The sequence below is a fragment of the Rhopalosiphum maidis genome, chromosome 3 (genome assembly GCF_003676215.2).
Source record: "Rhopalosiphum maidis isolate BTI-1 chromosome 3, ASM367621v3, whole genome shotgun sequence".
Classification (NCBI taxonomy): Eukaryota; Metazoa; Arthropoda; class Insecta; order Hemiptera; family Aphididae; genus Rhopalosiphum; species Rhopalosiphum maidis.
The window spans coordinates 38,625,947-38,651,458 of NC_040879.1; the positions used below are offsets into that span (position 1 = coordinate 38,625,947).

At 21.8% G+C, this 25,512-nt stretch overlaps 2 protein-coding genes across 4 annotated transcripts; both read right to left on the reverse strand.

The window, feature by feature from the left end:
* Positions 1–683: 683 nt before the first annotated feature.
* Positions 684–3,631, reverse strand: LOC113558875 (meiotic recombination protein SPO11). Its single transcript, XM_026964460.1, has 7 exons — positions 3,543–3,631; positions 3,175–3,324; positions 2,321–2,517; positions 1,798–1,946; positions 1,583–1,720; positions 1,282–1,461; positions 684–803 (listed from the first exon to the last, which is right to left on the reverse strand). The coding sequence occupies exons 1-7, from the start codon at positions 3,629–3,631 to the stop codon at positions 684–686; spliced, it is 1,023 nt and encodes a 340-aa protein (XP_026820261.1).
* Positions 3,632–8,970: 5,339 nt separating this feature from the next.
* On the reverse strand, positions 8,971–23,877 carry LOC113557385. 3 transcript variants are annotated; one of them, XM_026962869.1, is made up of 22 exons: positions 23,759–23,877; positions 22,920–23,055; positions 22,492–22,637; positions 21,689–21,748; positions 21,471–21,621; positions 21,215–21,378; positions 20,909–20,995; positions 20,177–20,345; positions 19,228–19,376; positions 19,026–19,146; positions 18,238–18,389; positions 17,469–17,540; positions 17,088–17,274; positions 16,201–16,343; positions 13,998–14,193; positions 13,679–13,875; positions 13,459–13,596; positions 13,137–13,182; positions 12,928–13,066; positions 11,675–11,879; positions 11,502–11,596; positions 9,056–9,074 (listed from the first exon to the last, which is right to left on the reverse strand). In XM_026962869.1, the coding sequence occupies exons 2-22, from the start codon at positions 22,957–22,959 to the stop codon at positions 9,056–9,058; spliced, it is 2,676 nt and encodes an 891-aa protein (XP_026818670.1). In that variant the 5' UTR covers positions 22,960–23,055; positions 23,759–23,877. The 3 variants fall into 3 exon arrangements, with proteins under 3 accessions (XP_026818669.1, XP_026818670.1, XP_026818671.1); XM_026962870.1 differs by lacking the exon at positions 23,759–23,877 and adding an exon at positions 23,327–23,380; XM_026962868.1 differs by lacking the exon at positions 23,759–23,877 and having other exon boundaries at positions 8,971–9,074; positions 22,920–22,959.
* Between the last annotated feature and the right edge of the window lie 1,635 nt (positions 23,878–25,512).

Below are 25,512 nucleotides of genomic sequence, written 5' to 3' on the forward strand. Positions count from 1 at the left end.
ATAAATTAATAATATTTTTGATTTGAATTATGATTTTAACATAGAATAGCTCCAACAATTATATGGGGGTTCCACAAAACGTTCAAGCTCCTGCAAAGGTTCTGTGAGTACTCTATATTGACAATAATTTTTTTATTAAACCCTAAAAATAAAAGCCCCTATTCCCTAATATAGTTAAAATAAATGTTAATTTCCTTTAGTTTAACATAAATCATATTATGATCAAAGTCTAATTTAAATTCTAATATAACTATTGACATTATAACAAAATTTAATTATTGGAACATTTGTATAATTCAAGATACATTTATCTTTGTTTATAATTGTGTTTTTAAAGGGTGTAGTATTATGGTATTTTAATATTATACCATATTACCATCTACGTTATAATACAATTACATAAAGTGGGTATTATTTTATTATCAGATGATTAGAAACTTAAATTTCAATATAATTAAAAATAACTTGTAAAATGCGTAAATAGTAAAAATCTATAAAAATGTTTAAAGATATTGTTTATATTATTATTTAACAATTAATTAGAATGTATTCTATTTTATTATTTAAGTAATCAAATATTGACTGAGAACTGATTTAACATTTAAATATTTATTATAATACTGAATTATTAACTATGTTATTAGATAAATTTTTTTGTAGTTAGTACCTATATTCTTTTCTTTCTATATAAAGTCTTGAGTAAGAATTTTTTTTTTAATATAAACCTCAGTTAGATATGTCTGAGTGAATGTTGTCAATGACTCAATTTCTGATTTTCTGTTTAAATTGTGTAACATTAATACCTAAAAAATAAATGACTAATTATTTGTGAATGATATGATTACCTATATTGCAGGAAGCATATATCAAATTGTTTCTGCATTGATAATTTTAGTAGTCAAAGTAAAAAAATTACAAGACTATAGTATCCAGGTTAAAATGATAAAAACAATTTCAATTGGAATTTTCCTAATCAAAAGATTACAATTATTAGAAAAAAAAAAATACAAGTTTTTAAAATTGAATAATTTATTTTTGCATTTTGTATTTTAATTTAAATCTATAGATAAGATAGGATGATACTTTTAGGTCTTTTAAATGTACCAAAATGTAAATTGTGTGTAAACATTAATAATAGGTACATTTTAATGAAAATCATACAAATTTAATTACATTACCTACTAAGAATCTAAACAAAATACTATTCAATATCCAGTAGGTTTTAACTATAATATAGGTACCATTATGGGAACAACCTATGACATTTAATTTTAAAAATACCTGTTGCAAAAGTTTATGATTGGAATTTATATATGATCTTTTTAAAAGAGATTTCAATCTTTCTTGATCCAAATTAGTTAAAGTAATACTTGGTAAATTTAGTGATACTATGTCTGTAGGATAAACTCCTAGCCACTTTATTGATGGCACACAAAGCATTTCATTTTGGTGAACCATGGACTAAAAAGTTTAAATTAGAAATCATTAACTAAAATTAAAAACAATATTTTTATTACATAGATTTATTAGTTTGTATATATTTTATTTTAGAAAGTCAATATGGTAGTTATTTATTTCTTACATTGGAGCCAAATCTGTAAACACACATTATTTCTATACCAAAAGGATTTGCATCAACTAAGGCTAATATTGGTAAATTTAATTTACAAGACAACTGTTTCACAAACAACCTGGTATTGATATCAGGAAATCCTTTACCCTAAAATATAATTTAACATTGTCGTCTTATAAAAAATTAAAATAAAAAGTATATATAAGAATTGTGATATATCTCACAGTTATCATGATGAATGTGCATTTATTTGTATTCAACAATCCTTCATTAATAATTTTTTGAAATGATGCATTTTTTTCAATTATTAGAATATATTTTGCTTTTGATTCTAAGTTGTCTATTTCTAAAATATCCTGAGGTATTTGTAAACCTAAAACCATAAAAAAGTATCTATAATATTCAGGAAATAACTAGTAAATGGTAGTTTTTTTTAAGAAGTTCAAAACTAATAGAAAGTAAAATTATGTGACAGTAAATGGTATCTATCTAATTATATTACCAAAATTTACAATTTATCAAAGTTTAATAATGATAATAAGTAGGCTTCAGTTATTCAGGTATCTTTTATGTAAGAAAAAATATCTCACTACCTTTTAGTATTTAGTTAATTAAACTGCTATGATACCAACCACCAGGTAGATACCTACTTATTTCTTAATTTTTAAGTCTTTTTAAGTTTTTGTTGAAATAAAATTCAAAAGTATTTAAATGATAAATTTAAAGGACTAAGAAATAATACTTTACCTTCTGTAGTACAAGAACAATCAAGGGATGTTCCATTAGACATATAAATCATTAGATTTCCTGCTACTAAACCACTAGAAGATAATGTAATACCCAGTTCCCAAGATTTTGTACCTAATAAACAACATATATCTATAAGCGCTTTCCTCACAGTATTACTATGTTTGAATAGAATTGTATCTCCGTAGTATAATTCTCTGAAATTATTTAAATTGCAATTAAATTAAATATTAAAATGTTTATAATATATTTAACAATAATAACACCACTCTATATTCATGATTATGAATATTATGTAGTTTTCAATACATTTTTCATATCTATGTATTTTGATTGTTACTACATTTCTACAATCTTATATCAATATGATATTTATACTAAAGACTAAACATAGGCACTTCCTATTATGTAAATAAGTATCTACTTTAAATTTTTTATATTACCTCGAATACATAATTTTTTAGAAATCTTACAATTATAAACATTCTTACTCTAATAGGCGTAGGTATAATACAAAAGATTTACTAGACATTTTGGATATTAAAAACTTATTAATTATTTTTAATATTTTTAATTTACAAATAGGTTATAATAAATATTATATAATATTTCCTTTATATTAGGTATTTAGTTTTTTACTGTCCTAAGACATTTCCAAAAAAAAAATGAATAAATTATTGAACAACAAATGCATATATCTCAAACTTAAAATCAAAAATAAATACTAATTCAATTATACCAACTGTCATAGTTATTATTTTGTAAAATTGGAATAGATTTATTATTAAATATTAAAGTAAAATAATTTTTTTACACTTTCATTATAAACAAATATTATTTATTGCTCATTTTACCTTGTTGTACATGAGTTTTTTGTCATTAAATTTTTATAGATCTTTGACAAAAGGTAAATGATGATTGTATTATTAATTCGACTTCGTTTGGTTTGAAATTGTAAAGTTTTAGTCATCAGATGTTTTTTATTATCATAAACACAAGTAGACCTACAAAAAACATTTTAATAATGATTTATTTATTTTATCTAGGGACAAGTTTTTAAATATATTTTATAAATGTATTACATTATAAAATTCAAAGTTTGTACATATTTAATCTATTTATAGGTAAAACATAGATTAGTCATTAGTAGCCAATAAATGTATCAATATTATAAGTATGTTTACTAGTCTAGTACTCTAGTCCTATAAAGTAGGTTTCTCACCAATTTGATAGTTTAGTTAAATTTATCACAAGTTTATTATTATTGTATAAATTCTTGACAATATTTAAAATTATATTTTCTATTCGCATTAAAATTTGTTTAGTTCTTTTATTTCCAGTATCATCTAAAAGTGTAAAAACAAACAAAACATTAAGTACCTATATTTAGGATTAGATTATAGTAACAGCTAACAGGTATTTAAGTACTTGTAATAATCTAGTAACAATTCATTATATTTTCATATGATTATTTAAACATAAATTAAAAAAGTGGCTAAATAGATGATCATTCCTGAAAGTTAGGTAAGTACTTAACCTGAATGGGCTGAATCGCAGATTTAGAGTGTAGGTATATCATCTTTGAGTAAGTCATTGTAATGTAAGTGTTACATTTTTATTCATTGTTTTGAAAATGCCATTGTGTATACTGTATACAAAATTGAATAATAGGTTGCATGTAGGTACCTAAAGGCGCACTGGTAATATTTTTTAATTTTTAAAATCGTATTTCTTCGTTTAATTACCTACATAATTTTTCGACCAAATTTTAACTCCATATATTATAAGAAAAATTGTGTTTGTACATTTTTTTAGTTTTTATCTAACGCGAGAGTACTGGAGATATACATAAATATAACTACTGAAGTACTGAATGTTGAAAATTACAATAATTACGATTTAATTTATATTTGTCTACTCAATATTTTCTGTAAGTATCGGTTTAATTAAATTAATAAAAACGATAAAAACTATATGTATTTTTATATCATTAATCATCATTATTCATTTCAAAACTAATAGTTTGTTCAAATTTATATTATCAGTATAAGTTTTAAAATGTTAATTTACAAAGTCACCATAAATTTTTTTTAAAAATTCGCTATAAATTACTTCGTTGTGAGCGTTCGTAAAAACGTAAAATGACAACTTCGGAAGGATATCACAGATAATATCTATATATTATCTATGAAGAATATAAGTTCCAAAATAATGATTTGCGCATATTTTTTTTTTTTTTGTATCATCGTTTTTAATTCGTTAAAATACATGTATCAAAAAAAAAAAACCCTAAAAATCGCATGGTAGTTAAACTGCAAATTGCAATTGTTTCTCAAATGTTTATCCTTTTAACCTTTATTCAGAATAAAATTCATCGCGATATAAAAATGCATTGTATTCACAGCACTGATTGTTTATAAATATATATTATATACAAATACAAAAACATGACAAAATATATTTAATTTGTCATGTACACATTACACATTACACACACACGCATGTATAAATTACACATATCTTTTTAGAACATTGTTTAATAATAATAAATATAACAGGTACCTTTGTGGATAGATACTTACTATTAGAATGCAATTTAGTATTCATTTTATAGTTTTGGAATCATAAAATATACCTAAAATTATAATAAAAAAATTGTATACTTATAAATTAGTTAGGTATCCAAGTTAAAGTTGGTAGTAGACATTCCTAGTAATAACTAATATTATATATATATATATATATATATATAGGATTTATCTCTATAGATAAATTATAGAGACTTTTCATAATTGTTATAAGTTATAAGTATATTATTCGACATCCATACTTAATGACTAAAACAAATTATATGATGTATTTATCAGTGTCTATAGGCAAGATATGTAAAAGTTTAAGAAATCGATTTAAATCGTCATCATAACCTCATAGACCAAGGTAGATATCTATACCTACAAACATGAACATGGTAGGTATCTATTATAAACAATATATTATACATTATAAGCAGACATAATATATGCCTATCCGTAATCATAAAAAATAAACCGTAAGTATAATGTAGAATAAATTATTTATGCATAATGCCTAAGAAAATAGAAATATGAATATAATATGGCAGTATGCTTATAATTATATATTATTTATTCGTTTTTATTCGGTGGTTTCTAACGCTCAGTTAAAAAATCTTTATGGACAAGTAATAGTATATCATATCAACGTTTCCATTTAGGCTCACTTAAAACGTTCTCCTATATAGTCATATTATTTATCCATAACTATTTGACCATTTTACTTCAAGTTTATGCTGAAAAATGTCTAATCTTACTAAGAGTTGTTTTTTTCTTATTTTATGGAAATCGGTTCATTAGAATAGAAGTTATGAAGCAAAATTTTCAGAATTTTCACCAAAAAAAATATATCATTATAATATTATCATTTATCATAATTACTACATTTTTCAGTGCTAAAGAGATTAGGAAGGAAATTTTATGCCCATGTTTAAAACTCGCAGCCTTTTAGTCAGACTTAATGTCTGAATGTTTAAGGTAACACTAAATTATTCTGTCCAGTGAAATCGGATTGATATGCGGTTTTCGAGAGGAGATATAGGGAATGCCTAAATACACATTTTTCGATAGTTTTCATTGTTTTAAAATTTATAACTCTTTAGTTGTGCGCACGCGCAACACAACTTGCATTTTTTTAAATAGCAACACTTTTAACAACAGATTTGGATAGACCGACATTTTTTAAGTCAATTTGGTCAATTTTACCATAGCTTTAAAACAAAAATTGACTAAACGACAACGAGTTAAAGTTTCGATTAAAATTATTGAATTTTTCAACAATCATCCTAGAATTTTATTAATTGTTATGCAATTTTAATTATTTTTAGATTCTAAACAGAGTAATGAATGTATTTTGTATTTGTAGGTAATCTTTATAAGTTTATAAATGTTCAACTACATTACAATTTTTTAATTTTTGTCAATTTAAAATGTTCATAAAAAAGAATGATGCATACCTATTGTGTATTTTTAATTATTCTATAAACATAAAATATAAATACTTAATAAATTATATGGGATCTTGTATTAATATTTTAAGCGTTTAATCAAGCTTAATCATTTGTATCAAATTTAAAAAAAAAAATTTTTAGATTAGAACAAATATTTAAAAATTTCTATCAGGTATAGAAAATGATAATTTAAATAACATGAAAGTTTTATAGAATAAAAGTAAATTTAAAAATTTATCTTTCTGAAATTTAATTTATTCTGATTTTACACTATTATTGTTCTTATTACTTGTCATCTTAAAATGTTAATGAAGTAATTAAGTATAAAATTTTAAATTATAAATTTAAGTAGTCAGCTGACTAATACCTATTAGTTAATATTAATAATATTATCATAGTCAAAAAATGCTTCAGAACTTCTCAGCTTTACACATTTTGTAAATTTTTTTATAAAATCTATTTATTTTATAAGTTAAATAATAATATTTTGTAATAGTAAATGAGTAAATTTTTGATAATAATAATTATGTAATTATATATATATTTACCATATCATGTAGTAATTTAGACTTCTCCGATTAAAAATGTAATAAATTAAAAATAAAAACTAGATCATTTATTTATATTGCAACTGGATATAAAATATGAACTTGATTTACATATAAATGGGAATTCATTAAAATTAGGAATATAGGATTACAAATAAGAGTATAAGTGATAATGATACAATTTTAAGAAAAAACATAAGGTATAATATATAAATATAGTAAAATCCTGTTACAATGAACTCAAGGGGACCAAATTCTTTTTTTGTTATAACGGACATTTTGTTGTAATGTAAATTCAAATAAGCTCTTTATAAGCCCTGCTTTTCGGCAGGGAACTTCTATGATTTTTGTTATTACGAGATTTTTCATTGTAATGGTATTCGTTATAACGGGAATTTACTGTATATTAAAATAATAATTTATGTAGAATAAAAACAAAGTCTATAAACAAAGTATAGATAAATATGTTTCAAGTGTATATATTTTTAGTATAAACACCTTGTTATTTTTCGTTCATCAAAAATACAATTTGTATAGGTATTTATCTTAATTCCCTTATATCATTTAATGTTTTTATTAATTACTAATATCAATACTAATTTAAATCAATTTCTAATTGCATTTGTACTTCTCATAGTAGATATTATTAAATTTAATAAATTACAATAAAATATATATTAATATTTCAGTTTTATTTATGTATTTAAATATACATAATTACATAATTCCAAAACTTTAATCCTTATGCAGTAGGTGTACTCATTCAAATATATTTATTTCTAAGTTAAGTATTAATTTGGCAATTAGATGCAAAATTAATTTTTGTTAATTCCATTAACCTTACTATCATAAATACTTTATTAAATAATTTAGAAAAAAAAGGTTCGTTTTAACAATTATAATGTATTTTATTAACAACAAAAACATGATTATAGTTTTAATAACAAACAAGATTAAAGATATAATCTACAGTTTAGTAATCATAAGTTATGAGTTATAAATTCATAAATATTAGCTAAGATTATTTTCAAACTACAGTTCCCCGCTCCAAAAAAAAAAAAAAAAAACAGGTTTAAAAATTAATAATATAAATTAATTTTTATTATGTTAGAGAACTTCACCTCTTGCTTATCAACCATAATTTATATTATTATTTTTAATAGTTATAGAATTATGATAAATAAAAATAAAATACCTAATACTTTTTTTTAATAATAATAGTTAGTTAATTTAAAAGTATTATAATGATGTTAATAAACAGTTAAAAAAAGAATTAAAAAAGAAGTACTTATTTTGGAAATACTTACATAGATAGATAAATTAATTGTGTAGTCGGATTGATATAATTAATAATACATGTTATGACATTTGCAAAATTGGTGTTGGAACTTATAGTTTCTTAAGGCATAATAAATAATAATAATTGTATAAATAATAAAATCTAATATTATAAAATTTTCCCTAATACCATATTTAACAATTTGACTGCGGCATGGTTTGACCTGAGTGATTTCCCTATGCTGAACATTTTTCGTAATAACAATAGTAAAAATAATAAAAATATAAAAAATACCCGGAATATCAAACCACTGCGAATTAAACAATTTCAACTGTTTATCTGTGCGGTGGCACAAGCACAAATAGCTTGTTGTATGCTAGTATAATTGGGAGAGTTCAGAAAGTAATACAGGTTGTCGACGCCCGCCGCATAGAACAAATACAATTTGTCGACGTCAGCAGTCAAAGTGTTAATGAACATTTTTTTTTCACTAATAAATATTAAATTTATATCTACATTTCAGAGTTAAAAAAGAAATTATCATGTGAAGATTATCCAACTTATTTTATAAAACTAAAAATTTATTTCTGTTGACAAAAAATGATATATTTTATACTTGCCTTTTTATTATTGGGCTCCAAATTAAAGTCAACAACATAAAATAAAATAAATAATATACACAATACATTTATTTAAAAAATCTAAATGTCAATGAAAATTCATTTATTATAACATAAATATAAATACTACTACACTAAGTACTTATATAAGTATTTAAAATGATTTAATATATAATATTATGATCAAAGGTTTACATTTAGAATTAATAAACACAATTTGTACTTACGTTTAATATCTCACATTTTGTTTTTAAATAATAGTTTGAATCATGTATTTTGAACATAACTGCAATAATAAATATACATTTTAAGAAATTAAGATAAATATTTAATATAATTCAATAAAATTATTCATAAGTTAACTTATTTTATGAATTTTATTATACATAGTATAATTTTCAAAAGTTTAAGATTTTGAAATCAGTAATAATTAGTAATTATTTTTCAAATATATTCAAGTAATTAATTCTATACATGAAAATTTGTGGGTCATTTAAATTTTTTTTATGTAGAACAGTAATAACCAACTTTTAAAAACGAACGAATATTCTTGAATTAACAATAAGAAAAAATAAATATGCAAATTTTAAAATTTTGATGGGTTACAAGCAGTAGCTATTTTTTATCCACTCATAATATTACAGTTTATAAAACAAACAATAGAGTATAAAAGTGATATTGATTATTTTGTATGTCTATGAGTTCATTGCATATTTTATAATTTGTATATTTATTTTTTATAAGAATTAAGAATCAAGTGGCATAATAAGCAGTATATGCTTCTAACATTTTTTTAATTTATAAGAAATAATACATTTATACTTATCCTAGGCGATATACATAGAATTTAATAGGTAAATATTTTATAAAACATTGATTATATTATACAATTTTCAAAAAAATATCATGAATAGTATAAAAGTATTTAACTACATGTATATTATTTATTTTGTATCTGCATCTGCTATTGTATATTAAAAATGAACATATTTTGTATTTTTAAGAGTCAGAGAAATTAAGTTAATTAGTGATTAATTTAATATATTGTAAAAAACAAAAAAATTTACCATTTTTTTCAAATTTTTATAACAGTTATTCATATTTATTATTATAGTTTTGTTTTTTTGAGATTTATATAATTTTGAACAAATATATTGAATATAATATAATAATAAAATAGTTATTATATTTTACTAAAATTAATTTATATTTAAGTAAATAATAATTTATTATTTATTATTATGGAAAATATGTAGTTAAATTTAGTTTAAGTAAAAAAAAACTCAATGATTAACAGATGAATAATATTTGTATAGTTAACATTTATAATTTTAAAAAATTAAATAAACATTAATTGAATTTATTTATACTTTTTGATTAAATATTTGATTAGTAAAATTATTCATACCTATAATATGACTTTGATGAGCACACAACACAAAAAAAAAATTCTTTTAATTTGGTGAAAATCCGATGTAAAAAAATTATTATATTAAGTTTAAGAGATATTAAGAAATGTAGAATAGCCACGTGACGTCATTGGGCCTTTCTCATCAGCATTGCCTATCTTATACGTGTAAAAAGGCCCTCTGACTGCCACTCGCCGTAACGTGTTGTCTAACAAAAATAGCTTGATTAAGATTTTTAATATTTAAAAAACTTAGCGGTGTATTGAAATGATGATACTTGTATCATCTTAAACATATAAAACCACACATTTCTGCGTAAATTTAATTTCAAAAATAAAAGTTTTAGGGTGGTAGGGTGGTAAATCGTTGTGTAAAGCGAGTATCTTATATGAGTATAAGATAGGCAATTATGACAGTAGGGCCCAATGACATTACACATATTTTTTTAATTGCTCATAATTTATTGGATAATGTGAGTATAAATGTAAAACCTATACTATTATTTTTATAAATGAACATTTTTTCGAATAAAAAAAACTTATTTTTTGTGTTGTGTAGTCCTTTAAGGCAAAACAAGTATAATAAATAGCACTTTAAATTGGCAAAAAAATGTATATGTAATATAAAAGCAAAAAAAAAAATGTAATAAGTTTCTACCAATTAATTATCATCTGGTATACTGATATTATAATAAAATACAATTTAATAATTCATAACACATTTAAACAGAAGATAAATTATTAATAATTTCTTGGACATTTTGGTATTTTGATAAGCACTCAATAATTTTAGTACTAACAAGCACTTTTCTAATATGTACATCTAACATCAGCAATATCTATCATTGTTAATGACACATGTGTATATTTTAATAATATAATTAAAAACATTACATTAAAAATTGCAAATTTGTTTTCATTTGAAAATATGTCCTTAATTATTCTAATACGTTGGTAATTTGACAAAAATGTTTTATTTTTTAAAAAGACAAAAGTAGAAAGTAAAACTATGCCATTTTGATAGTAATGCATGAAAAACAATTGTGTATAGTCAAGAATTATATACCTTCGTATATTAAATATATATCTTTTAATACGCATCAAATTCTTTTAAACCTAAATCTTACTAATTAGTAATAAAATATATAGAATATTTCTATTGCATTATATTTACCCACATATAATTCATAGAATGAATATTTAATTAATTCATTAATTTAAAATTATAGATAATAGATAATATAATCCTTGTAATTGTAATTAGTAATAGATTATTTCCAACACTAAATATATTAACTTAATTACCCATTTTCATTAGATCCTGATGGTTTTAGAATTTCATTAAATGTTTGAAATTTATGATCCGATTGATCTTCAGTATGAAGAAGTGTTGATAGTTTCTAAAAAAAAACAAAAAATAATTAACAATAATTATATGTACATAATTATTTATTTTGAAAAATAAGTGTTTTACTAACCTTTTGACGTCTATATTTTTGTAATTTATTGAATTTATTGATATCAGATAGTTTTGTTAAACCTATTATCCTATAATATTTTAATTCAATTAATCGCAGTCTTAACAGTTTTTCGTTCTTTAATCCTTCAATCAAGGCCCTATGAACGTCAATATTCATAAATCTTGACATTTTCACTAAACGTTCCACAAATGTTTGTTCAGAACTAAAAATGTAAATAAAAAACATATTAGTTATACATATTTTCAATTATAATCAGTACTCGAATCGGAAAAAAATAAGCAGAGGAGCTTAATCCAACAATTTAAAAACTGCGTTCTAAGTGTACAATTACTTAACACAGACCAGTGGGACGTTTTGCCCCCCATACCCCCCTTGCACACCTAAATTATATTTTAAATACTACTTTTCCACTACACAGATATTTTAGTTCTACCTTCATAATAGAATAGATATTATGTACAATAAATTATAGGCAAAGTCTTTTCCGCAAAGAACAGTATGATATTAATATATTATAATATTAATTAATAAGCAAACTACAAAAAAAAAATATAGGGCCATAGAAGTGATAATAATAATAATAATAAATTAATAAACTATTATTAAAAATAATTTTGATACTAAAAATTGTAAAATTTGTTATATAATAAATTGAAATCCACATTTTAATAAAAATTATTTTGGACCTTATTTTGTGCCATCTCCCATCTGTTCCTGAGAAAAAATAAAGTTGGGGTACACAAAATAAATAAATAAATAAATATTTGGGGAGCTCCGTCCCCCTGTGCACCCTCCCCCCCAATTCGAGCACTGATTAAAATGTAATACAATACAACTTTAAATAAGAACTTAGGCCAATTGGTCATATAACAACTTTAGGACTTTTAAAATGTAGTACATTTTATAAATTAGAATAAGTATTTTTTAAAGTAATGTTATCATTATCTGATCTAAACATGATATAGGGCAATTTATAGTTCGGTGCCACTACACAAATATAAACAATAATTGTAAATGTTATAATTAAATTATAAAATAATAAAAAATTTACAAATGTATTTCAAAAATAATTTAATTTAAATACATGTACAATTAATGTTCAATTAAATTATTTGCTAAAGTAAGATTATATTATATTATTATTTTCATAATCTATTGCAGAAAATAACAAATACCTAAACACATGAGTCAAAATTAGAAAAATATGTTTTAAGTTTTTAATTTATAATATTATAAATGATTATACTCACAATGGTTTTATTTTTGGTAATTCTTTATTTTTGTACATTGCAAAATGTTCAATCAATCTATAATTGTGAACACATTTTTTAGCTATTCTTCGATCCCATAAAACATCATTATACCGTTCTAGAGAAATTAATGCTTTTACTGTAACAGATTTAAATAATAAAAAAATTAATAAGTTGATAAATAATGTTTTTTAAAAAAACTATATTACCTTTTTTAATATTGAGCATGGTGCTCATACATAGATCTTTTGATTTCTAGAAAATGTTAAATATGAATATAAATAACAGCAAATATAAATTACAATTATTCACATTGAATCAATGATGTAATCAAGTAAAATACATTCATTTTAATTTTAAATTATTTTATGTTTGAGTCATAATTAAGAACAGTAGTAAAATATTGCTATATTAGTATATAATACAAGAACAATTTACTACACAATACATTAATTCCAAGTAGAGTAATTTATAAATAAATATATTACATTAAAAATATTGATTTATAATTTATATTATAGTATATCTTACAAAGGTATTTTTAGTATCCATTACATCTTTGGTAGTGCCATTATATTTTTCCATAGAATGTTTTGAATGAAAACATTCTATATTAGTTTCAAAATCTTCCACATTATCCAAAGAAGATTCAGCTATATTCATATAAGGCTAATAAAAATAATAAATTTAAAGTAGTTAATATGAATAATAATAAAAATATAAAAGATAGTTCTGAACGATTATTTCATACATATTCAAATTCATCAGCAATGTTATTATAACTAGTATAAGCGAATAAATTATAATCCACTACAGGATACTTCATTTTAATAGGTTGTTTAAAAGACCATGTACGATCTAAAATTAATGGCTTATTTGATGGTGGTTTCCAAGTTCCTCGCCTAATTGGATCTTCAAAGTATCGAAGTAAATATTCCTTTTTTATTTCTGTTATTAAGTATATAAATTAAAATACAATATATTTATAATACCAAACATGTTAAGAAAGTATAAAGTTGTATACACAGTATGAATTATAAAAAAATATTAACAAAAAATCTAGTACATACCTTCAGGAGTTCTTATTATAAAATAATTAACTTTTCCAATATGTTCATAAAAATTAGTTTTATTGAATTCTTCTGCAATTTTTTCCCAATTACCATAACCATATATAGTCGTATAATCTAATAATAACTCTAAATCTGATTTATTCCACGTATTTTTTTCATTTTCTATCGATTCTTCTTCTGTATCTGTTATTATCTATAAAATAATTATTAGTTAGTGTTACTTTTAATTTAAAATTCATAACAATTATAAAATTACAAAAAAATAGGTTCTATCGTACCGATAGAAATTTAACATATTAATTAAAAAGTAGGTATATTTTTACAGACAATTTATATTTTGTTAGTAAAAAATTAACATAATTAAAGAATATTATTTTTTATGGAGTTTATAGCAGGACTTAAAACATTGTAAATTAAATAAGCTAATTAACAATACAAGACTTTATTTAGAATAAATATTAAAACCATTTTGTGTTCCAAGGTTTGATTGAAAAATAAACTGTGCTTTAATTCAGTGGTTCTCAACCAGGATGACATGAACCCAGCTTAGGAATGACACAAAGTTTCCCATTAAATTTATACAAATTATAATTATTTTTGCTCTTATTTTTTTTTATTTGCCAATTTAGTATTTTTCTGTGTACTGTTTTTTTTTTTTATATATATAAAAGAACAATTCTAAAATAAACAGTTAAGATTGTTTATTATTTTAAAGTTAGGTTGACACAGTATTTGATTCTAGTAGTTAAAGATGACATGAATAAAAAATGGTTGAGAACCATTGCCTTAATGAGAGAACAATTAAATATAAAACAATTGAGATTTAAACAAATTTTAAAAGTTAAAATATTTGATATTTATACATTGCTTAAAAAACAAACTATAATTAAATTATTTTTTTATAAGATTATGAAACAAATAACATGCAAACATGCATAACAAAGTTGAAAATAAATTACCTATACTCATTCAAAAACACAGATTAGTCAAGGTTCAATAATGTAATTTATAATACCTACCTAATATTATATTTAACATTATTCTCAAGCATCAAAAAATTAATTATGTAAATTTAAGTCATTACGAAGATACATCAATTAATGATTATAAAGATACATATAGGAAGATAAATTGCACTGCAGCTTAGTGCTTTGTAAGACTTTTAATATCAACTTGACCTGAAACTTAAATTAATTGCAGAATCTAAAATCATTGTTGATGTTTAATAGATATTATAAACAATAAAAATATACATCAACTACTCATTATCAAATAAAAATAGTACTATTACTACATTTATATTTTTATCAGCTGAGACAATATTATTTACAAAATTATAAATATTTCATATTACTAAATTTATTTTATAAAATAATAATTTTAATACATTATTGTATTTTACAGTTTTTTTTTACCTGATATTAAAAATGTACAAGTAGGTATTATAGCTAAAATATTCACTACAAAGTTATCCATTTCACATAGGTAATTTTTAGCATACCAATAAGTAATAAATACCATACATAACTAAATTATAATATTTAAGTGCCCAAAATAATAAATATAGACTTAATCTACACAAAAATCTACTAATTAAATGCATTCTTTTACTTAAAGAGTATGACTAACAAATATCTTTACTCGAAATCAAAGGCCAACTACAGTTTTACCTTTAAATATAAATCATATTATAATAATATTGTAATAATTTATATGCTTATAATATATGTTGTCCATGTAAAATAAACGCAAAACATAACAAATAAGTGTTCAGAAGAACTAATTATATTAGTATATAAAGACATCATCTGTGGTTATTTTACAGTACTTCAATATTTAAATAAAAATACTGATTAACATGCTAATTAAAATATTTTAAAAACCTTAAAAGTAAAATATACCTTAAGATTTTATAATATATATATATATATATATATATTTAATAGTATTTTATTATTAAAGCTAAAAACAATAAATTGGTTCTTCTAAATAAAAATTTGTTAAAATATTTAATATTTATAAAATCATTGTTCCCACATGTGGATGCGATGTCCAATATTAAAGAATAATATTTCTTACATTTTAAGATAGTTTACTAATATTAACTGTTAAATGTATACCAATGGTAAATGTCTGTTTTCACTTTATAATTTATACATAAAAAAAATTATAGTTGGTGACAAATTATATTTTTACTTACACTTGAAGTTTTATTAGAAGTTTTGAAACATCCCATTTCAACTGCATCTTCATATGTGATTAATGGTTCAACATGGGCATATATTTTAAAAAGTTGCCAAATCCTTGGATTTAAAATTAAATTTTCAAATTCTGATTTTGCTTCTAAATAAATAAAATGATTCAAGTATAAAATATATATCATAATCTTAAACAGGAATGATAAATTTAAATGAACAATATTTCATAAAATAAGTATATTTATGATTATTTTAGATAAAAATATCAAAATCTATCAACCATTATAAGCTAACTGTAGAAAATATTTTTTTTATTTCACATAAACACAGCCAAATAATTATCAATTACACTTATGTACGCTTTCATAATTTCAAAAGTTTTTGGAAGAGTTTTCTTAAGATTACTGAAATACTATTAAAGAAGTGGTAAAATAGTGGTAGAAATAAAAAAAATGTCTTTGTGGCTTGTCACATGTATTATAAACTAGCTAGGTATTTATTTATATCACAAAAAATTGAGGGATATATTTTTGATATACAGTGAAAGAATTCTTCATTTTGTGTGAAATATGTCTTTTTGTCAAATTTATCCTACTCTACTGTTTGTTATATATTGAGACAGATTGTGAAAAAGAAATTAAGTTCAAATATGTTTAACCATGTTCAATTAATTTCTTAGATGAGTATTATTATTATAGTTGGAAAAAAAAGGTTATCAACAATTTGACTTTCACATTTTTACGACAGATACATATAAGTTAACAATTTTAGTAGAAAACTTTTTTATTTTCAATTTGAAAATACTTATGTTTCAGGGGAAAGGAACAATTAACTTTTTGATAATTATAAATTCTCCAAATTATAGTTATAAAAATAATTATTAGCTTACCATTAACTGTTTTGGATCTAATATGTTGAGCAACAGAATCCCAATCTGTAATACAATTTTCAGAATTTAATGGATCTATGTATTTATCAGAGTGCTCACATAACCATTCTTCTAAAGCATATAAAAATGCTAATTCTTCTATAGCAGTCCAATTGGACCCTTGAAAATAAGCTTCACTAGAATAAGTCTAAAAATAATAAAATAAAAATACTATTAAGAGATTAAATAAATATATCTGAAATCTTTTATATGTTCTATTTAATATTTAATAATAAATAATGTAATGTAAAGCTAAATTTTAGGTTAATAACCTATGCTTTTGAAGCCTTAATCTTAAGACAATAGTAATAATAATAAATAAAAAAAAAATGAAATACATACTTTCACTTCAGTTATCAAAGTATAATCATGACTATTTTTATGTTTTCCAATTTCAGCTCCACTCGCAAAACACTACAACCAGGTTGAATTATTATTTAAAAAAATATATACAGTGTAATTCTTTTATCAAATAACTTATTATACCAAAATTATTAACATTTTTGATATTATTTTTGTCTACAAAATTAACAGTCAAAATAAAATAATATTAAAATAATTTATATTTTAACTTTTTTATGTGATACATTTTTAATTTCATATTCTAAAGCACAATCTTTTTTGGAGTACTTTGATATATGATAAAAATCGAAAATTGGATGTGTAGTTTTTAAGTTAAAAATATTTTAAGGTTTAGGTGAGAGGAGTAAAGTAGTACGGGGATAATCTGCAAAAATTTTGGTCTACTATTCCACTAACCTATGCTATAAATACTTAACTCATAAACTACTTATCTAAATTTCGATTTTTATATTGCAAATACCTCTAAAAATTTTATGTTTCTGAGTATGAAATAAAATAACGTATGTCGTCATTCAAAATAATAAGCAACTTTAAAAATAAAAATGATAAAAATATTAAGAAATATATATATTATTTTTTTTTTTATAAATATTGTTTTATTTCTACTGGAAATTAAGTAAAAAAAAAACAAAATAAATGTAAGTGGATTTCGAAATAATGAGTATGTTATACTTTTATAATAATAGAATTACCTAGTATATACCAAATAATGGTATAATAATGTATTTAATATAAATGTATAACTAACCACTAGACATAGATAAAAATTTTCACAAGTCTGTTTATTTGAGCAACAAGTATATACAGTAATTAATTTGTAATTTGAAAATTTATGACTGTCTGTCCGATAACCTATAACTTCAAATTCATCTTGACAGTATGTACAAACTAAACACTTTCCTAAAAAAAAAAAAAAATTATGATTATTGTGGTGTACTCTATTATATAATATAAAATTTTTTTGATTCAATCAAAAATAGCTATAAGAAAAATTAACAATGATATTTTTATTTCTAACAGATCTTAAAGATATAATGCTGTTATAAGGAGTTTACATTTTTATTTTTATACGCACACGGCTTAAATAATAACATTTTTTGATACTAGTAGATAGTGATTTAAAAGTTTCTTTTAGTTTCTGAAAAGCTCATTAATTTGAACTAGATGGAAAAATAAATGACAAAATATTATCTCTGTAATTTTCCTTGTATAAAATAAATTAAATATTTAAAAAAAAATTTTTGTTTTTTTTTTTTATTTTGAATCAATTAAATAATAGATTTAAACTTGCAATTATCATTATTCATGATGTTTGTACAAAGTCAATTTTTTTCAAAAGTTATCACTAATTATGAACTTAACTAAAAGGTCTAACATAAGTCTTAATTCAATACAAGTACTGGTTATTAAAAGTTTATTTTTAAATTCAATATTTCTCAATTTCTCATTTATTTTTTTTTATTATTAAAAACAAATTAGAAATTTAATTGAACAGAACAAAAAAATATTTTGACTAAAAATTCTTTTTTTACAAACTTTTGGATTCAGCTGATTCATTTGTTTCAATTTTTGGTTCTTCAATTGTATATTTGTATTCATCTACATCATTTATTGAGGGTGGATAAAAAAAAATATCCAAATCTTCAATAGGAAGTTGCTGAAAACAATAATTAAGATGATATTCATTAAATATTAAATCAAAAATATATATTGACTAGATATAAAATTACAAAATTACTTTTTTTAAAACATGTTCATAATCACATCTAGGTCCTTCAATACGTTTTGTTCGATCAGGTATTTGAGGTCTTGTAATTGAGGACGGTAACCAAGTTCCACGCAAAATAGGATTTTGAATAAAACGAAGTACATATTCTTCTTTAATTTCTATTTATAAATATTTATCAATAGTTATTTTAACATATTGGTTTAGTAATGTATATAACTAATACTAAGAAAATATATCTAACAATACAACTAGTATTGAAGTTGATTAATAATTTTCATAACTTATGACCTCTGTGTAGCTAAGAATAAAATTAAATAAACATTTTTTATAAATAAATTATTATAGATATACTATAATTCTTAATTGATTTGAAATACATTTAAAATTAACTAAATTATTAATTGTAGTTACTTAAGAGGACGGTGCACCCACATGTGTTTTCCTTGTCTTACACACATAAGAAATGGTAAATTTTCATTCGCCAGTTTCAATAGTGTGCTTTTAGTTTTGATATTAGAGTGAATTAACCTATTATCAAACTTTTAGTTAAGAACATTATATGTGTTCTCTCATTGATTTTATATGATTTTTTAATTTTTAAGTAAATAATGAGCATTTTTAAATATTTTTCATACTCATAACTCACTTAAAAATTAAAATATCATAAAAAACCAATGAAAGAACACAGATAATGTTCTTAACTAAAAGTTTGATAATAGGTCAATTCACTCTAATATCAAAACTAAAAGCACACTGTTGAAACTGGCAAACGAAAATTTACTATGTCTTACGTGTGTAAGACGGAAATAACACATATGGGTGGGCTGTCCTCTTAAAATTGAAATAATTTAACTATTTATACACATAACAAATCTATTGTATCTCTATGATACATGATAACATAGTACAAATTTAATATTATAATAATATGTAAAGAAATAAAATAAAAATTAATTACTTATTGCTGATAAATATGTGCGTTTTCCTCTTGGATATTCCATGTTTATAATTGTATTATATTGTTTACACATATCTTCCCAATTTCCATAGCCAAATTCTCCAACACATTGTAATAATAATTGTACTTGGTAACTATCTAATATATTCTTATTTTGCAATGTTAGATCCTAAATAAAAAAAATATAAATAATTTTTCAATGCACAGAAGATATTGTTAATTAGAATATTTAATATAGTAAATAACTAACAAGTTAAAAAAAACTTAATAATTGGCATACAATTTCCTCAGTACAAAATTTAATATATTTTTATTTTTAATATTAAGTTTGTAATTACTTAATACTGTATTTTTGTAAAATTTGTTGTGTTAATTCTTATATAGTCATAATTTAAATAAAAAATTATTACATGGTATGCACATATTTTTATTTATTGGCTATTAATATTTTTATTTTGTCAAATTAACAAATGTATAACGTATAGAGACATATAGTATACTACTTATCACATAATCTACATTATATGTGATGATATTATAAGTGTACCATTGATATATCACCATAACAAAATATAGATATGAGACTAAGTTATCACGAAAATAGCGATCAATTAGGGGAAAAAATTTCATTAGTATGTTGTGGGTCATCAAAATGTTAATATTTTACAAAATGGATCATACTATGAAATGTTTGGGAATCTCTGATTTAATTATTTTAAATGTAATAGATACCTGATTATTATATCGATTAAATTTAATATTTTCTTCTATAATTTCATAATCTTCTTTTTTTTCTCTATCTGCTGGAATTTTTAGGTACTGAAAAAAATATATTTATTTAATATATTAAACAATATGAATGATCACAATGAATTTATAATGATAAAATATAAACAAATAATTATACTGGATCTGGGAGTTACAAAAAAGGACAATAATATGAAACATTAAAATAATGATATAAAAAATAATTAAATTGTGGATGATTATACAAATACAAGTAGAATATAATTATTAAGTTCTATAGATACAACATACTTTACGTGTTGGGAAATAAATAGGACAATTTTCTAAACAGCCCATTGCAACAGCTTGATCTAATGTTACAACTTGGGGATATCCTATATGTTTATTAACTAGTTTAATAACATTTTGACCAAAATATCCATTAACAAAAGTATTGTAATATTCTTTTTTCACATCTTGAAAAAATATAAAATATATAAAATGTTAGGTTATTAAATAATAAATACACTTAAAAAAAAAAGAATTATTAATATAATATTCAATAAACCTTCAGGATTTTCAGATCCAACTATACTAGCAACATCTTCCCAACTATCCACAAGTTTTTTTGATCCTAAATATTTTTCGTTGTCTTCAGAAATCCATTCTTCTAAAGCATCCAAAAGTTTTGTTGAAAAAGTACTTGATTTAAAAATTGTCTATAAATGAATTAATGCAAAATTATATTAATAAATATTTTATATAAACAATATACCTTATACTTACAACTAATTTATAATCATGGTAATTTTTATGGAAGCCTATTTCAGCTCCACTGGAAAAACACTAAAATAATAATGATAACAATAATTGTAAGACATTAATAAATTTAAAATTTAAAATCCCTACTACTTTAAATTTTAATATCCGATTTCTATTTTAAAATATAATTATGAAATATTAACTTATAAAGGTATATATGAGAAAAAAAATCTGTTTTGTAACAACAGTTATAAAAATATAAAGTTTAATAATGCACATTTTGAGTATTTTAAGATATTTGGTCTATAGTTAATTTTTTGAAGCTACCAGTATACTGACTTCATTTATTTATTTACTTTGGTTTTTTTTTTGTTCATGTACCATAGTAGTGTAGTTTGAAGTTTGTTAGTTATGATAGTGCTATGGAAATAATATTATTGATTGAAATTTTAAGAAATAAGATAGAATTACTAAAAATAAATGGATATTTTTTATTTTAAATTAACTTTTGATTTTTTTACTGCGCATATTTTGCAAATGTTTAGCATAATTATTTATGATTACATGAACTTAAGAGTATTAATATTTACCAAAATTAAAAAACAATTGGGCACCTTATGTAATTACTAATTATAATATAACGAAAAATGAAAATGTTTGCTTATAAAAAAAAATCTTTTAACTATACATAATATTAATTATAATATATATATATATATTATCATTATAATTTTTAAAAATTAAATAAAACTTTAAAAAAATAATCAATGCATTTTTTAATGTTAAATAAACTATTTGGGTTTAAATATTTACAAATTGATTGTTACCATTAAACAAAGAAAAAAATCATCACAAATTGCACAACGGATAAAAATAATCATTGAATTATAAGCAGTATTTGATTGACATGGAAAACTTGAGATTTCATCTTGACAATATGTACAAAAATAATTCACTTGTGATACAGGAATACCTAAAACATTTTAAAATAATCAATTAGGAAATATAGTTCAAAAAATAATTCTAATACAAAAAATTCTTTCTATAATTTAAATTGTATTTTAAGAAATAAATAACTGTATACTATAATAAAACAAAACAAAACAATTAACAATTAAATTTAAGTTCTTAAATAATAATAAGTAATTATTACGGTATATAATTTTAATGTGTATAAATTAAAAATTTTAAATTGTAACATTATAGACATTTAAAGATTATTTGATTCAGAATTTAACTCATGACTAGTCATTACCGTTAATTGAATTTGAATCATCAGATATACAAGTTGACATAATGTATACCAAATTATAGTTCTTAAAAAAAAACTACTGGATTACTTCTCTTTCAAATATTTGAAACGACATAACTTCATCTGGTTTAATAAAACGCTGAAATGTTAATTCAAAATACATTATTTAATTTCTTAATATTCTACTTATTTTCAAAGAGAATAACTATTATTCTATGTGAAGTCTTAATCATTAATTAGTACATTATATTATAATAAAATGAATTAATTCTGCTGTTGTTATTATGAAAACCAATAAATAAATCTTGTACTACTAATATTTTAAATCAGAATATATTTTCAATGATTATTTTGTTTGGTAGTTACACCTATTATAAACGAGAAGATAGTTTAAATATTAAAAAGCATACTCATTAAAGTTAGTAGCCCATAAATACAAAAAAAAGGAGCACTCATCACTTTTGTTTTATTATGTTATTATACCACTATATCAGTTAAAAGAGAAAACAGGGGGAGAATAATTATCATGTACTTGTTTTTTTATCTATTTCATCCATTGATAGTAAAATACTTTTTCTTATTTTAATAAGATGTTTTAATTTGAATTAAAGATAATATAATACATATATATATATATATGTGCCTATACATATTACTTATTGAGTAATTCTTTAATATATAATAATAAATTTATTTATTTTTTAATTAAGTCAATGCTTAATTGAAATTAATAATAGTTTTAACCCAGAAGGTAATTTATTATTGTATTAGAAAGACTAGGTAAATAGGTAAATTTCTTATTGGATCATAGTAACATATTTAAAAGAAATAATGATACCTACCATGATGTGAAATAAATCGATTACTTATTCATTGTTTTATGTAATTAAGAAAACAATTCAAATATTGAATCCAATATTATTATAATAAGTAGCTACGTTGTTTTTAAATTTACATTAAGTAATACATGTATAACAATAATATTGATGTTTCAAGATAACTGATAAAAGGCATGTCGACGACCGACTATTCCTAATCAACAATTTTACTGTAAATATTGTAAAATGGCTCCGTTAACAATCATGCTTCATATGTTTTCTAAGTAACTGATAATATTATCAATCTAAAAAATATGATAAAACTCATGACAGAATTACCATATACATAGAGCAAGTATATAAAAGTTTAACATAACGTGTTGAATATTATGTATATTATTATTTGATTAGTACGATTAAATTAATAGTTTCATTTGTATTTTGTCATGTATATTTGTCTAGTATATATCTGTAGTCTTAACAACATATTTTTTATCTACAGAACTAATACTAATACGAACTATGTTTTATGCCAAGTTGGGGCTATATCATTATAAAAGTATTAATATTATTGAAAAAAATTCAAACAATTTAAATTCGTATATGTGTATTTGTTTGCCATAATTTTTTTTGTTTTTTATTTTTAATATTTTTTTTTTTATATATTATACAATCTGTTACAAATAAGTTGAACTATTGTTCTGTGGTCAAAAAATAAGTGAACATGATGATATTTGGGAGGGGGAGGAAATGACAAAAATGACCGAGAAAAGAGTCTTCTCGTTGAAAGAACTCTTCATGATTTTAGTAATTATTACTTAAGAAAGCCGAGAGGTGAAAGAATTTTAGCAGTAGTTATTAGTTTAGTACTTATCATTTACTAATGATTAGTTTTATATTAGTTTAATTATTTAGTAGTTACGTACTTCCTATTATAAGAGTGTACTCGTGTGGCTAAATATTAATATTCATTATTTTAGCACTGTAGTATTCATCAAAATATATTGTAGTTAGAACTGTTAGAAGTTTATGAAATATTTAATTTTGATAATAAGGCTTGATAAATTAATACAAGGTATTTCATTAATATTTTGAATCGTTTTTGGTAAGCATTGATATTGGATTTATCATTGAATTCAAACTTATACAATAGGTAAATAATGACCTAAGTCCAATTTATTAAAATTCCTTATACAAAAATGTTATGCAGTTAAGCACTACTTGTTATGTAGTTAAATTGGGGTGTTCATGTTTAAAACGAATAGCAATTGAAAAACTTTACACAAAATAAACATTTTGTGATTACATGTTTATTATTATTGTAAAAAAAGTTGTCCATTCCATCTTTAAAGAACTTACATAGTTATATAATTATGTTCCTTCAACTTAATACTTTTAATCGTCCCTGCATATTATTATTAAAGGTAAAAGATTATAAGTATATTACTTTAATTATAATATGCACTATTGCTAAATGTAATATTTTTTATTCCATTTTGACTAGTGTACAATCAAGTTTATTATTATAAAACAAAATTATAAAATATTTATCCTTATTTTGTTGTTGTATAAAAAAACATATTTCAAAAATAACATAATATATTAGTTCTATTAATCACTGAAAAATAAAATCAATTATGCAGGCTAAGAGTTATGTTTTACCAGAAGACCGTCCAAAAGATTTGCATGGAAATTATAACAAAATCTAAGTTGCACAGTAAGACATAATATGCTAAGGATTTGAAAATGTATTCATCATATATGCTCACCAGTCAGTA